The 16,823-nt window shown below is 44.5% G+C and overlaps 1 protein-coding gene and 1 long non-coding RNA gene across 5 annotated transcripts in view; both read left to right on the top strand.

The window, feature by feature from the left end:
* Positions 1-16,782, top strand: part of LOC127596615 (uncharacterized) — a 106,209-nt gene extending 89,427 nt beyond the window's left edge. For all 3 annotated transcript variants that reach the window (XR_007961504.1, XR_007961506.1, XR_007961505.1), the window contains exon 2: positions 16,121-16,782. This is a non-coding gene — a long non-coding RNA (uncharacterized LOC127596615). The remainder of the gene's footprint in view (positions 1-16,120) is intronic.
* gpr137c (G protein-coupled receptor 137c) lies at positions 275-16,782 on the top strand. Of its 2 annotated transcripts, none has more exons than XM_052059252.1 (8): positions 275-1,165; positions 9,237-9,286; positions 10,364-10,471; positions 10,789-10,921; positions 12,543-12,689; positions 14,231-14,356; positions 14,610-14,728; positions 15,386-16,782. In XM_052059252.1, the coding sequence occupies exons 1-8, from the start codon at positions 788-790 to the stop codon at positions 15,603-15,605; spliced, it is 1,281 nt and encodes a 426-aa protein (XP_051915212.1). In that variant the 5' UTR covers positions 275-787; the 3' UTR covers positions 15,606-16,782. The 2 variants fall into 2 exon arrangements, with proteins under 2 accessions (XP_051915212.1, XP_051915211.1); XM_052059251.1 differs by having other exon boundaries at positions 278-1,165; positions 10,783-10,921.
* Positions 16,783-16,823: the final 41 nt, after the last annotated feature.

The following is a 16,823-nucleotide window of genomic DNA, read 5'->3' as shown; positions in this document are numbered from 1 at the left end:
AAATTGAAAAATATAACTATATAATTTAATATATTAATATGAGTCGGTGTTTGAAATTGTACAAAAGTGTTGCACCACTTTCAATAGATTTTATTATGAAGTTTTTTTTTCCTGTAGCACCATTAATATTACAGGTAACTGTTTGGTTCATACAACCACATGTTTTTCCTAAACCAATCGGGTCGTCGAAAGGTTTAGGAAGACTGGCCAATCGCGGCAGATAAAAGAGCGCAGTCTGTCAGGTCACGTCATCATAGACCAATGCAATTAGCAAATTGTGGAGGCTCGGGTCCACGGTCAGCCAATAAAATGTCTCACTGGCTGAGTGGGCGTGACTCCCACGTGGTCACTTTTGCTAAGAAACTATCTCGACCTGGTGGCTCCTGAGTCATCTGTGCCTCATTGAAGCGGGCCGACCATTGAGCCAAGATGGCGGTGACTGAGCGTTTTTCTTCTTGGTGAAAACTAGAGCTTGGGGGCGGGTCTCTAATTGCATCACAGCTGATCTGGAGGACCCCCCTCCCCCTAGTTGTTTTTTTTTTGCATGCGAGTCGCTGGAGAATTTCCTTATTTTTTATTTTACCTCGTTTGAGCGTTCAACAATTAGACTGGCTTTCTTCTTCACGCCATCATTTTAGTTCATACGGCCGCGCGCAGTTCCACGATGCCCCTTATTTTAAGGAATAACGCTTTGACCGCACATTTCAAAGGAATCTTTTGTGAATTCGAGTCAGCTTTGACCCAGTTTTGCCGTTCGCGGCTTTGCTTGTGTTAGCTACCAGCGGAGATGTTTTCTACCAGCGAGGAGGTCACTTCCAGCTTGTTGAGCCCCGTGCAGGAGGACCCTGAAGGAGATGCCATCTCCCCCGTTTTGGAGCTGAGTCTCACCACCGCGTACACCGTCCTGTACTCGCTCCTCTTCGGCTTCGTCTACCTGCAGCTGTGGCTCATTCTGCACTACGGATACAAGCGCTTCAGCTACCAGAGTGCGTTCTTGTTTCTGTGTTTACTGTGGGCAGCGCTCCGGACGACCCTCTTCTCCTTCTACTTTGAAAATGCGACGCAGGCCATACAGCTGCAGCCGCTGGCCTACTGGCTGCTTTACTGCTGCCCGGTGTGCCTCCAGTTTTTCACCCTTTGCCTCCTCAACCTCTACTTCTGGCAGGTAAGAACTCCGAAATGGCAATGGCGGGGGTATTTCGTTTGTTATCGCAATCAGTCGGGCAAACAAAAGGCACGGTTGTACCTCCATCAACTTTATTGTGCTTAAACGTACACAAAATGAGTTTTTTGGTAAAGTGGTTAACGGTACTACTGGTTAATTTTATGATTGGTGAGAAAAAAAATCAGCCTTCTGCGGTCACACCTGCCTCTCATTTGACATGCAATCACAGAAACCCGAGGAAAACCTGTTACCTTGTTAGTCAATGAAAGAGCACTGGGGGGGGGGGGGGCAGAGGGCTGGGCAGCAAGGGGCACACAACCCCCACCCTTGGCCACCCCAAAAATTGAATTGGCACCCTAACATCTTTGGCTGGGCAATGCACCAGACTCCTCCTGTGTATCAGCCAGCAAAGTCTTCCATCCAACAACCCCCCCCCCCAAAATCCCCCTGTTCACCCCTTTTGTATGGGACATTCAAGATGGACACGCATTCATTTTTTTTAAAGAGGCATCCAGGCAAGCTAGCTTAATTTACGTAGCATATTTCATACCAAAGGTAGCTCGGTGTGCTTCACATGCTTACATGTCCAACCTTTTAAAGCATTTAAGATAAGATAAGATATCCTTTATTCATCCCACACTGGGGAAATTTACACATTTTTAAATTGAAATTTAAACACTAAAGAACTAAAGACGTTGAAAAACGTAAAGCACCGAAATTAAAGATGGCCTACTATCATGACAAAAGGAATGTACAGTGCAAAAAATAGAAAAAAAAGTTGGTCAGTCATAGGCATGGGAGCGGGGGGGAGGGGGGGGGAGAGAGAAGCCTCGTTTTTAACCAGGATTAAAAAACACAACATTTGGGACCGACTTCACTTTTGTTGGCATCCAATTCCATTTGTGTGCGGCATAACCGCTAAATGCTGCGTCCCCATTTTTGCTTTCAACTGTGGCCTTCACTCATTGACCCGAGTCTGACCTCAAAGCCCTAATGAGTTTATAGTCCACGAGCATTTCTTTCATCTACTGGATATTTTTGGGGGGTGGCGGGGGGGTCGTATTTTAACTTTCTCCAAAAATCGACAGTGCGTCTTGTTATCCGATGCGCCTTACGTGTAGATGTCGACTTTTCAGTTTGTCGTCTTTGATCCAAATTTTTTTTTCCCCACTTACTTTCAGCATCAAATCGTGTACAGGTGTCCATTGTTTTGTCATCCAATCAGGAATGAGATCTACTTCCTGTTTCTGTATCTATGAATCATGGGAAATGTAGTCACACTAACCCAGGGGGTGACATCCATGCAGTCCATCCATGTTTCAAAAAATCGAATTTTGAGGGTGGCCCGGTAGTCGAGTGGTTAGCACGTCGGCTTCACAGTGCAGAGGTACCGGGTTCGATTCCAGCTCCGGCCCCCCTGTGTGGAGTTTGCATGTTCTCCCCGGGCCTGCGTGGGTTTTTTCCGGGTGCTCCGGTTTCCTCCCACATTCTAAAAACATGCGTGGCAGGCTGATTGAACACTCTAAATTGTCCCGAGGTGTGAGTGTGAGTGTGAATGGTTGTTTGATTCTGTGTGCCCTGCGATTGGCTGGCGACCGATTCAGGGTGTCCCCCGCCTACTGCCCGGAGGCGGCTGGGATGGGCTCCAGCACCCCCGCGACCCTAGTGAGGATCAAGCGGCCCGGAAGATGGATGAATGAATGAATGAATGAATGAATGAATGAATTTTATTGATTAAATGAACACATTTGACCCCCCCCCACCCCCAAAAAATAAATAAAAATTGCTTAGTTGAAGGTATCTTTCAAATGACTTAAAAAGCCGAACTTAGCGCTGAACATCTAGCAAACAAAAAAAAATGCCGTGAGCCGCCATCTTTTCGGCGCGTGTAGTAACTTGACCTTCTGACCTATAAGTTGACCTTGAAGTTGACACGACCTAACATTTGTCATGAAATGGAATCCCTCACTTGATGTCTAAATTTTTAAAATATGTTTTAGAGGTATAAAATGCTTTTGTTTAGCAGCAATAAGGATTTAAAATATCCTTACCCCGTCTTTTTTTTTTTTAATACAAAAACAAAAATGTGTATAATGAACCCAGACTGCAAAGAGCAACTTGTGCGTGTCTGCACAACACCTCCACGCTAACACGATGAAATCTGCAGCCTGAAGGAACAAAGCAAATAAAATAAAGAAGGAATGAGGACGTTCCGACTGGCCACATGACATCTGATCAGACACCGTGGCCCATCAGATAATTTGTGCTTACAAGAAGGAAATTGAAGACTTTGACTGGAACTTTATTGCTTTTTTTTTGTTACCTGGTTACACCAGAAAGAGATATTGGCCATATCTCTTATATTGGCCCTCTGTCGACATAACGCATACGTCAGGACCGCATGACCATCTGCTGCAAGCATATATCAATTTTTACTGAGCTGAGAATTCCCTGCTGCTTAAATCACCGATGTCTCTCAGCTCTTTTGACATCTTAGTGCAGACATGTCCAAAGTCCGGCCCGCGGGCCAAATCCGGCCCGCGGTCGAATTTCATCCGGCCCTCGGCCCCTGTCATAAAATCAGTGCCGTCTGGCCCGCAGTTTGGGCGCAATGGAACACGTGTTGCATTGACTGAGGTCTCGTAGACTGGTGAGTGATGTTTCATAGAGTACTGCTTCCCTCTAGTGGCTAAATGAGTAATAGCATTCACTAAATGAGTAATAGCATTTAGACACTAGAGGGCATCACTCACGAGTTAACAAGACATCACTCCGTGTTTATATTGACTGATATGTCATATTTCAAATGATCCTTGCAGTTGTGGATATGTGTATTGCTTGTTCATTTTCCTGTTGTTCGAGTCAAAGGTTTTGTGACTATTGAAAATGGTGATACATTTTATGTTTCAAATCAATCCATTTGCACTCAGGAGACTTCTGTTTAAGAAAAAGTCAAGTGAATAAGCAGTTGCATGTGATATACCTGTTTCAAATGAACCAAAAGAAATTCTTAAGATTGTTGAAATTAAAATAAAAATGGAAATGTGAAACAGACTGGCTTACTAAAATTTGTTGAACAATATTGTTGTTCAATGTAAAGAATGTCAGCCAAGGTCGGCCCCCCCGACATTTTACCACATAAAATCTGGCCGTTTAAGCGGTTTAGCATTGAGCATTTCAACTGCAGCCTTTTGGTTTGATTGTCATCCCTCTGTGACCTTGGAAAATCGGGTGATGGCGTCGGGCTGTGCTTTTGCACTTGTATGCGAAAAGATTTTGTCCTGGGCTGTGCACACCAAAATGTAGCGAAATGCAGTTTTGATACTGCATTTGCTTCCTGGACATGTGACACGCACTTGTCAAGGGAACCGTGAAGTTAATCGCTCGTCATTGAGTATCGTTGCAATAAAATTGCAATAAAATGCGACAATAATGTCGCTATATTTAACCATCCTCAGCTTGTGCTGATTAGCAACACGGGTGAGCTGGAGTATTACCCAACGTCTCTCTCCTGTGGTTGAGAGGAAAGAAATTCCATCTGTGCTGTATGTTGCCCACACGGCACATTCGACAATAATGTTGACTTGACTTTGGCCAAAAAGTGCGGGGACACCCTCGACCGGTCGCCAGTCAATGATGGGGCACATAGAGTGGTACCTCAACTTACGAATGTTTCTTCATATGAAATTTTCAAGCTGTGAAACGCCTCAACGGGAAAATATTGCCTGTTGTTATGGATGAAATTTCAAGATATGAAAGGTCAAAATACGGTATGGGGCTGCTAGTCGCAGCTCCGAGTTTCCCCGAATGTGACATACTTGGAGCTGCGCTGCCATTGGCTATTACCGGGCATCATCCTGTCATCCCATTGGCTAAGAGCGAACTCTACCTTGTGTGTCTGTGTGTCGATGGATAGTTACGTGTCGATGCAGTGTCTTCGTCATTCGCCTCGATGGTTTTACGTAAATGTGAATCACCCCGAAAAAGTGTTCACCAGTCCGGCGATCGCTCGCTCTGCTGATGTTTGCCTTGAACATTTTTGAATGATTGTCAAGAGCCGAATAAAGCAAACGTCCTTGAATCAGTTCTTTACAAAACGGCAGGCAAAAACCACTTCTGAGAGAGAACATGAACTAAAGGGGGCAAAAAAAAAACGATGAGGACGCTGTTAAACGTTCAATAACCGGCACTTTACTCTTTACTTCTTTACTTCTATCTTTGTTTTTTACACGATGCACAACTCTCATTTATTGTGCAATAACATATACTGTACATGTATACATATTTTGATGCATTTTTATGCTTCATAAAACATTCATGTCTGAATTTTAGGGGTCTTGGAACGAATTAGGGCATTTATATGGAAAACGTGTCTTGACTTACAAAATTTTCAAGTTAAGAAATTTCTTACATAACTAATTAATTTCATAAGTAGAGGTACCACCGGATAGATTAGGGCTGGGTGAAAAAAAAATTACCACCAAAATAAGTCAAATTGTACGCCATACAGACAGACATGCATACCTGTCAGCTTGTACGTTTTCCCCGTATTTTATACGTTTTTCATTCATCAATCATTCATTCATCTTCCGAGCCGCTTGATCCTCATTAGGGTCGCGGGGGGTGCTGGAGCCTATCCCAGCCGTCTTCGGGCAGTAGGCGGGGGACACCCTGAACCGGTTGCCAGCCAATCGCAGGGCACACGGAAACGAACAACCATCCGCGCTCACACTCACACCTAGGGACAATTTAGAGTGTTCAATCAGCCTGCCACGCATGTTTTTGGAATGTGGGAGGAAACCGGAGCACCCGGAGAAAACCCACGCAGGCCCGGGGAGAACATGCAAACTCCACACAGGGAGGCCGGAGCTGGAATCGAACCCGGTACCTCTGCACTGTGAAGCCCACGTGCTAACCACTGGACTACCGGGCCGCCTGGGGTTCTAACTAATGAAGTTATTTATTTTTTTCTTATTTTCCTAAAAAAAAAACACCCATTAAAAATACAAAACTTAATTTAATTCACGAGATTTTCAACCTTGAAAACTTTACATCCGAATGGCTCTTTATGTTTTTCAGGAGCAGGAACCAACTGCATCCCACCCCCACCCCCACCCCCAAAAAACCTAACTCTTCTCACACGCTATGCAAAGCAAAACAAACCGTCGAGAACAATCCTGGCCGATCAATCGGAGCGAGACCCAAAATGTATCGCACTTGGGCCTCTTCCCCGTTGCTCCAAATGCTAAATGTGCAAAAAGGAAACGGCGCAGAGCTCCGGTTGCACTGCGACGTGGACTTTTGAAGACACAATTCTGCATTCCCACACCGCTGGCAAGCACTTAAAAGCCTCGAGCTGCAAACTCGTGAACATACTGTCGCTACTTACAGTATACATGCAGACTAAAGAGCCAGGCCTGTGATTTTTTTAGTAGCTCTCCTTTAGCTCTGAGCACTTCCTTATATACTCTTAGACTCGTAATGATGTTAATTACCATATTTGACATACCACAGTTTTGTTCTTGGCGCAGTCGCCGCCTTTCGAGGTTGCCTTCTGACCTCCATTCCGACACAAAAGGCAGATTGTTTACACACATGCAGTTATGCAACTTGAAAAGTCAGCGCGGAGACGAACGAGGTTGAGTGAGCTCGCCACAAAATGGGAGACGGTAATCGTCGTGGAACCCGGTCGAGATAAGAATGAAAAAGATGATTATCTTCCGGGTTTAGGTCTCATTGAAAGAAACATTCAGCAAGTTCAAAATGGCCTCTTGCACTCTGCAAACAAGCCGGCTTTTCATGTTCCAGCTGATGTTTAGCAATGTTTTGGTTTTTAACTCGTTCAGTAGCAGCCAATTCTGGACCAAGTCTGAAAAGACGTTTAACGTATGGGGCGGGGTTCTAAAATGGCCGAAATTTCATGACGTCACCGGCTGATAATTCTCAGGCATTGCAGCAATAATAAAAAAGGTTTTGAAACCGGACGTTGGCTAGCAACAGGCTCATTAGCTGCATTGTGTCGCCTTTAGCTTAGCGTGTAAGACGCCTCTCTTGCCACGTATCTGCCGCTTGGTTACATTGTCCAGCGGTTATTCTCAGGCTCAAATTATTTAGAGAGAACCCGCAGAAGAACAGACAGAACAATGAATGTAACATTTCAGAAAACCGAGAGGACTGAAACGTATGGGGGGGTTCTAAAATGGCCGAAATTTCATGACATCACCGGCTGATAATTCTCAGGCATTGCAGCAATAATAAAAAAGGTTTTGATGCCGTAATCTTCACAATTGACATATTTTGCACCATAGAGACCCATTATAATTCATATTTTTGAATGCATCGTAAACCTAATGTGTAAACATGCATTTCACGCGATTTTTACGTCAATCGCTTTGTTTTCGCTTGGACAGACGTAAGCATGCCACATTGTTGGGTTGAGGTCATTCCAATTTTGCAACTTTAGGTGGCGTCAGAGGATCGCAAATGAGTTTGCCTTTTTGCAGGAGGCTTCAAACCAACGCATTTTACATGAACACGTCCGGTCGGGATTGGTTGGGACCTCCAGACACAATTTTCTTTTCCCTTTTGCAAAAAATAAAGAATAAAAAATCCCAAAGAACTAATAAAAACTATATACGTATGGATAGCACAGATGCACACTGAACATTTTGAGTGTTTGAAAAAAAAAAATAATAATATAATAATACATTTTGATTTATAAGCGCCTTTCAAGACACCCAAGGACACTTTACAATCAGGAACAAAAACAGAATGTTTGTATAACACAACAAACATCATTTCCAAAATTGTAAAACGCGTAACTTGGGTTTTTTTTTTTTGGACCTAAGGGTTAAAAACGTCTTTGGGAGTGAATGAGTTAATAGATTTTTAGGGGTCATATAAAGTCATTTTTTAAAACCAAAGTCATTTTTATCCCGCATAGAGAGGAGCCACCTTGCACACCTGATTTTTGGGGCGGGGGGGCTTCATCTTCCGTACCGCTTGATCCTCACTGGGGTCGCGGGGGGTGCTGGAGCCTATCCCAGCTGTCTCCGGGCAGTAGGCGGGGGACACCCTGAATCGGTTGCCAGCCAATCGCAGGGCACACAGAGACGAACAACCATCCGCACTCACACTCACACAATTTAGAGTGTTCAATCAGCCTGCCACGCATGTTTTTGGAATGTGGAAGAAAACCGGAGCACCCGGAGAAAACCCACGCAGGCCCGGGGAGAACATGCAAACTCCACACAGGGAGGCCGGAGCTGGAATCGAACCCGGTACCTCTGCACTGTGAAGCCGACGTGCTAACCACTGGACTACCGGGCCGCCTGCGGGGGGGGGGGGGGGGCTTAAATAATTCTTATTTTGGCTATGGCAGGGGGTCAACTATAGAACAAACATAAACACGTTGTTGAAGTAGATATATCGCTCCATCTTCATTGCTTCCCCAGCAAATGGTGACCAAGCGGCTTCGAGCCGATAATTGCCACTCTCGGGTTGAGATTAATGTAAAACTATACGTAAGACTCAGAATTCGACGTGTACTTAAAACAACCGGAGCTCGTCACAGCAACAACATGGTTTGTGCAAAACAAAAGATAGATTTCCCTCCCCCCATCTTTTTACATTTTTTTTAAAAAAAGCTCCAGGGAGCCACTAGGGCGGCGCTAAAGAGCCACATGAGGCTCCAGAGCCGCGGGTTGCCGACCCCCGTGCTGTACGATTGAAGCAGTGATATTATTTCACTTTATGAAGTGTAACGCATGCCTGTTAGCTTACAGTTGTCAAATTCGGGGGCTGTGTGAGCGTGTTGTGAATCCAATTGATGTACACCGCAAAGACGGAATTCAATTTTTGTCGGAGGGTGGGGTTGAGGTGGGGGGGTACGGGTGAGTGTTTGTGTTCAATTAATTACACGGGAATGTCTGGAGACTCTGTCAAGTTCACACGGCTCTACGAAAAGAAGAACATTTTTTTGCTCCTCTTCTGACCTTCTCTTACTCAACATTTCCCATCACGCTTCATGCTTTTTGACATTCATACTCTTTGTTGTTTGTGTATTTTTTAGGTGGTGTTTAAGGCGAAAGCCAAATATTCCCCAGAGCTCACCAAATACAGGTAAAAGTTTGCTGAAATACAAAAAAACTTTCCGAGATATTAATCTGGCATTGTGTATGCTGCGGTTGTAGTTTGCAGTGCCGTCGTCGTGTGTCTCGTGTTCATTTTGCAGTGGCAGCAGAACGCATTTGAAAATGGGGAAGTGAAAAGGGGCTCTGATTGTACACCGCCACAATCATCACTATTGTCCATCCATCCATCCATCTTCTACCGCTTATCCGGGGCCGGGTCGCGGGGGCAACAGCTTTAGCAGGGAAGCCCAGACTTCCCTCTCCCTAGCTACTTCTTCCAGCTCTCCCCGGGGGATCCCAAGTCGTTCCCAGGCAAGCTCTCCAGCGTGTCCTGGGTCTTCCTCGGGGTCTCCTCCCGGTGGGACATGACCGGAACACCTCACCGGGGAGGCGCTCAGGAGGCATCCGAATCAGATGCCCAAGCCACCTCATCTGGCTCCTCTCTCCTATGGTTTTTTTTTTTCGCATCTTGGATTAAATTCAATTCATAACCACAAGGAACAAGTTGCACGTCGGAAAAGTTGTGGGTTGTATTTTTGTCCATGCTCCAGCACCCCCACCCCCCCTCCCGCAACCCTTTTATGAGGATAAAAGCAATTTAGAAAATGGATGGATACTGTAGATCACAGGTGTCAAAGTCGAGGCCCGTGGGCCAGATCCGGCCTGCCGCATCATCTTATGTGGCCCGCGAAAGCGAATCAAACGTGTCAACTTCCATGATACTTGCTAAAATCTGTACCGAAATAATTTTGTTAACCAGTTTACGCTCCCTTGAACAATAATCGAAGAAACGACAAACAAATAGTTGACTGATATCAAAACTCATAATCAGTCTTTTTGTGTATGTACAAGTCATAATACGATGATTAAACATTTCTTTGGCCGTAACGGTCCTCCGAAGGAAGACGTAACTCCAAAGTGGCCCGTGAGAAAAATGCGTTTGACACCCCTGTTGTAGATGGTGCATTTGTACCTAATCAAGTGTCCAGTAAGTGCGTCGAATGAAACTTGCGAATGCTCTGCGAATGCTCTGCGATACAGCTTTTGTTTGTCTTTCTCCCCCCAGGATTGCCCTCTCAGTGTTCTTGCTGTCCCTCTGTATATGTTTCCTCGTGGTGAATTTAACGTGCGCATTGTTGGTGCAAGGAGCTTTGGAGCGTTCAGAATTGCCAAGGTAAGGGGTTAGAAGATACTGTTGGAACAAGTGAATAATTACAATAAGGACATACCGCATATTGTTAGCCGAGTTAGCATAATTGCACCAAACGGTTTGACTGCCTCACAATCGCAAAGGTGCCCGATCTATAGAAATGAATCATTTACTGAAAAAAAAATGTATCGGAATGTTCATACTTTTAAAAACCTGTTGTCCGAATTTTAAATACTCAAGTCGAGTCAAGTCAACATTTCACCCATAACTCTAAACTGGATGCCCCGGAGGAAAATGACTGCCATGTTTTAACAAGTGCTCTGTGATGTGTCAAGTGACAGGAGTGTGAGACACGCTGTCCTGGCCCGCGTCCTGATCAACGACAGTCTTTTTGTCCTGTGTGCCGTGTCTTTGGCAGTCTGCATCTTCCGCATTGCCAAGATGTCCTCTGCCAATGTTTTCCTCCAATCCAAGGTAAGGCAAAGTGAACATTTCCTTAGCACGCAGATGGTAGCTCACGATCACAGAACAGTCTTTGACATTTTATGTCTTCGATATACAAAATTTATGAGTACATCATTACAAAAGAACCTAGAACAACACCCAAAGGACTCCAGACCTCGCTGGCTTCAGTTCAGGTCAGTGTTCACGAGTCTACCATAAGAAAGACCAAAAACGGCATCCATGGGAGAGTTCCACCGCTGTCAAAAGAACACAAAGGCCCATCTCACATTTGCCTAAAGACATCATTCTGTCGTCTGATGAGTCAAAATGTGAACTTTTTAGTAGATGTCCGGCCCATTACTTCTGGGTTGAAAAAACGGCATTTGATTCAAAAGAACATGCCAACCAGGAAACATGGTGGTGGCAGTGTGATGATCTGTGGCTGCTTTGCTACCTCAGGACCAGGACAACTTGCTGTGATTAATGGGACAATAAATTCTGCTATCTACCAGAAAATCCATGGGTTGTCTCTGTGCGATATTAAAATTGATTTGATCAACTGAAACCCATGCGCGATAAACATGCAAAGAACACACAAATCGGGAAGGGAGCAAATCCTTTTTCGCGGCACTGTACTACAGCGTGAGGGGGCCGAATAATTTTTTGTGGATTTGGATTGACATGCAGGAAAAAATATACTACATCAATCAATAGTATATCCATCCATCCATTTTCCGAACCGCTTGATCCTCACTAGGGTCGCGGGGGGTGCCGGAGCCTATCCCAGCCGTCTTCGGGCAGTAGGCGGGGGACACCCTGAATCAGTTGCCAGCCAATCGCAGGGCACACAGAGACGAACAACCATCCACACCCACACTCACACCTAGGGACAATTTAGAGCGTCCAATCAGCCTGCCGTGCATGTTTTTGGAATGTGGGAGGAAACCGGAGCACCCGGAGAAAACCCACGCAGGCCCGGGGAGAACATGCAAACTCCACACAGGGAGGCCGGAGCTGGAATCGAACCCGGTACCTCTGCACTGTGAAGCCGACGTGCTAACCACTGGACTACCGGGCCGCCCTCAATAGTATAGACATTTTTAATTTATTTTATTTACTTATGGGGGTAAAAATTGTTAAAAATTTAATAAATAAATAAATAAATAAATACACAAAAGCCCTGTGCATTGGGGGGGTGATCATAGTATTGTGTTTTTGTGGGGTTTTTTTTGTTTTTTTTAAATAAAATCCGGATCCGGTAGATGTATGTGGGAGCGTTGATGAAAAATTTGTAGAGGTAACGCCTCTGAAAATCACTGCTGTACAGCATGTGGTTAGTCGGTAGACTTTCCTCATAGTGAGCGGTTCCCAGTTGGAATCTCAGTTAAGGTCTTTTACATTTTGTCGGGGTTTTCCAGCTTCCTCTCATATGTTAAAATTAGTTGTTTGCCTTTACTGTTCTGTGCTACACATGTGTTTGGCTGCCAACCAGTTGTAGGTGTTGCCGCGTCTCTTGCGGGAAGTCAGCTGGGATAGGCTCCAGCTCACACTTGACCCTCAACAGCAGAAAATAAATGAGTGGCATGTGTCGAAGAGATGTTCCAACAGACTTGAAATATGCTGTTTTCATTTACGGTCTGTTTTTCTGCAGGGGACGTCAGTGTGTCAGGCGACAGCTGTAGGAGCATTGGTGATTCTCCTCTACACATCGAGAGCTTGTTACAACCTGGTGGTGGCGCTGTCTCCACTGGGCAGACCTGATTTGTGCAACTACAGCTGGTACAGTGGTTCAGATCAGGTGAATGTTTCACTGCTCAATTTAGGGACGGGCGTCAGTAAAACTTTGTGTTAATTTTTTTTATTTTTTACCCATTTTAATATAATGGGGGTCAACAAAAAGAATGATCAAATCAACATTTCCGAATAGAGATGGTCTCATCAACAAGATACAAAAATCCAGTACAACAGCATGCAGCTGTTCTACGTAGAGCACGCCAAAATCTCATCTCATAATATGACCCAAAAAACACAAATAAAAAATGTCATTAAAAAAAAAAACATGAATATGATATTATCCAGAGATGCTTGCCAGTCAAAAGCTGGCTGCAACAATTTTCCCTCTGACCAACTCGGGGACAGAAAAATGCTGAAACTTCAGTTTAGTTTTCACTGAAAACACTTCCGAGGGCAGGTTTTATGCTTGGATCGCTAGAGACTATCAATGAGTGAACTTCAACATTCAAAGTATATAATCTCCTTTACCTTGAGTTATGGAGGTTATGTTTACAAATCACATCAGATTTTCTCCTGATGCGCTTTGCTTTCATTTCATTGTTCATAGTTCTGACTTGATGCAGACACATTTTTAAGGAGCTCTCTGAGAAACACTTTATAATAAAATATTTACATTGTATTCTGATGGATGAAACGTACACGTGGCGATTCCCCCCCTCTTTTTGGTACAACCATATGGCATACATGGTGGCATTTTCGCCATAGAGACAGAAATTCATGGGAAAACACCACCTAGAAATCTATGTATTCAATTTAGGCGAGTTTAGCGGTAGGCAACACAAGATGGCTGCCATTGGCTTCACTTTGGCGAGTAAGCGCCATTGTAAGTCCATTAACACACTGTATATACGTCCGTGTACGGGAAGAGCGCCCGGCTTCTTCGCATTATGCCATTGAGGCACAGCACTGCCACCTGCTGGCAGCAGCTACTATTCTCGTGGTTGAGTCGCTTTTCTGTCTGACCAGAAACTCTATTTCACACATTTTTTTTGTATTGGTTTATTGAACGTAGAACATATGCAGTAATAATTTGACAGAAAATAAAAGTAGATAAAATAGTAAAAAGAAAGAAATCAGTCTTCATTCAACACAATTATGTTCAAGGGAGTAGGAAGAAGTATATTCAAAAACTACACTAGACAATGGAGTCCACGTTTGATAAAATGTGTTTCTTTGTTCTTTATTGGTTATATAAAAACTGTATTTTGTGTGGAGGGTACTCGACAACTACTTGCGTCAATTAATGTGTCCTTGGTGACGAGCCACGCAAGACACTGACTTGTCTCAGCCGCTCTTCCCTTTCTTGTACGTGTGTTTGAAAAGGAAATGCGCTAATTTTATTTATTCTAATGATGAAATCATTGATATTACATTGATTTAAAAAAATAAATGTAAAGGACGGACCACAGAACTAAAATATAAAGTTATAAAATGTATTTACTGTTCGTTTTTCTTCGCATGCAGTGGAGGGGACAGAGAGGCCCGCCTCCCCCCTGACTGCACGTCCCGTATAAAATATTTTAATTATGTGTGCTTGTGTTGCAGGCTGATGTTCTGAAGTTCAGCGATGAGGCCTACATGGTTTATGGGATTATTTTATTCTTTTGGGAGCTGCTGCCTACCAGCTTGATGGTGCTTTTCTTCCGAGTCCAGAAGCCCAAACAGAACCTGGTAAAATGAAAAATAATCATTAACATGAACTACAGGTGGATACACAGTTTAGTAGTGAAAGAGAATTTGTTTTACTCTGTCACCGGATGTCTTCGTCGTAGACGCATTACTTGTATTAAGATATGTACAGTACAATTGCAAACCATGATTCTTGGCATGTGGTCCCGTTTTGGTTTTAGTCTCCAATAAAAATAAAGGATTGGACCTCACAGTACCATTCCGTTACTAAGACAAAACTTTGAACGTCTGCCAGCTCCCCACAGGAATCCTCAACAGCCACACGTTCGGCTCCAGGGATTCTTTTTTTGACAACCCAAGACGATACGACAGCGATGACGACCTGTCCAGAAGCAACAGGGGCGATCGGGCCAGGTGCGAACCGACAAAAGATTTTATGTCGTCGACAAGAATTTGATCAAAGTCGAGTTAAATTCAGTTACTCCTTGACGTCACTGATGTCAGTGCAGCGATTCCCGATTTTTATTTTGGGCCCCAAAAAAAAAGACTAGTCAATACAAGATAAAGGCGGCCCGGTAGTCCAGTGGTTAGCACGTCGGCTTCACGGTGCAGAGGTACCGGGTTCGATTCCAGCTCCGGCCTCCCTGTGTGGAGTTTGCATGTTCTCCCCGGGCCTGTGTGGGTTTTCTCCGGGTGCTCCGGTTTCCTCCCACATTCCAAAAACATGCGTGGCAGGCTGATTGAGCACTCTAAATTGTCCCTAGGTGTGAGTGTGAGTGCGAATGGTTTTTCGTTTCTGTGTGTGCCCTGCGATTGGCTGGCAACCGATTCAGGGTGTCCCCGCCTACTGCCCGAAGACAGCTGGGATAGGCTCCGGCACCCCCCGCGACCCTAGTGAGGATGAAGCGGCTCGGAAGATGAATGAATGAATACAAGATAAATCGGAATACGCAGTTCATTCATTCATTCATTCACCTTCCGAGCCGCTTCATCCTCAGTTGTTGATCGTAAATCTACAGTCACATTTGTCAAGTCAGAATTGCGCACTCCCATCTTTGTCTTTTTTTTCAGCCTGCCGTCCTCCACGGCGCAGCCCAGCTGCGTGTCCGGTTGGTACGGCTCCATCCAGTGTACCGGGACCCTGGCATCGACTCAGCCTTCCTCCACCGCCCCCCTCCTGTTCGCTTACGGAAACATCCAGAGTGCCCAGCACCACCACCACAACTACTACTCCACTCCGCAAAGTAACCAACACCATCACGGTTATTATCACTCCACCCCTCAGAACTGAAACCGAACGGAACTTAAAGCCCTTTCGTTTTGGAACCCAATCAAGTTTCCCCCGCAACGCATCGTGACTGAATGTGATCTGCAGCCGATTCATCGTCGCAAATATCAACACAGTACTACTTAAGTCGATTTGCACCATCTCATTGTAGATGTCACAGTAATCCAGAATAAGATTGTTGCGGTCCACTGGAAGGATAGTTTGGCCCCGCCCAAAAACTCTTTTATAAGCTTTGCTGCAACCTTTAGCACTTGGATTGTTTATCCTCTGAAAGAGGGGGGGGAGACGTCACATCAAATCTCATACTTTTCATTCCTTATGGAAAACCTTTGCACACAATATCGTCAAGTGATGATGTATGTATGGTAGTGGTGGACAAGTGAAGCTTCGTGAAGCACTTGTGTACGTTTTTGACTCCTCTAGAGGGCACTCTTGGGTTTAAAGATGCAGTGGAATTTTCATACATTTCCATTGCATTGCACGAACCTTTATATTTAAGCCAAGAGCACCATCTAAAGGTGTCAAAAAGTATCACAGGTGCTTCATGAAGCTTCGTTTTGCCATCGTAAATGTATGGAGTCGTTTGCATGTTTTCGGGTGTAAGTCGGTATGTTTGTGATCTAAACGATGAGATGAAATGCTTTTATATGCTTTTTTTTAAAAACAAAATATTCACCATAGCTTTACCGATTTAACACGTTTGTCGTTTTTGGTAATTGCATTTTTGTGTTTGGTGTCCGACCAAGCAAGTTAACATGTTTGCGTGTTCAATCTCAAAGTGAATTCGATGGGATTCCGCCTCGACCTGCTTGATAAACAGCACAGGCGAATGGGCAGAAGGCCAAAAATCTCATGTTCTTGCCCCTCCACGCCCCAGGAAGACGTAAACTACAATAGCTTGAGGTTTCAATCACAGCCTTTCTTTTGCTGAAAGGTGATCCCCCAAGGGAAATTCCAAGTAGCAAATACCGGTCCCGCAAGTGGGTACAGTTGAAACTCAAAAAGTCCCGCGGAAGCCGGTGCCTCCGCGTTCTTGAAACGTGGTCAGTTTGCAAAATCGTCGTCGTTCATAACCAGGACCATACTGAATGTAACCTTTTTTTGTGACAGACAAATCACTAATGTCATGAAAATCAAATAAATGTTTGAATAAAGGCTTCCTGCACTGTTTCTGAGAAAAGTCGGCTTGTCTCCATTTTTTTTATATCCTCAGACTCCAAC

This window comes from Hippocampus zosterae, chromosome 2 (assembly GCF_025434085.1).
Source record: "Hippocampus zosterae strain Florida chromosome 2, ASM2543408v3, whole genome shotgun sequence".
NCBI classification, from domain to species: domain Eukaryota; kingdom Metazoa; phylum Chordata; class Actinopteri; order Syngnathiformes; family Syngnathidae; genus Hippocampus; species Hippocampus zosterae.
Note: the sequence above shows the minus strand (reverse complement) of the source record. Positions and strands in the feature narration are given on the sequence as shown.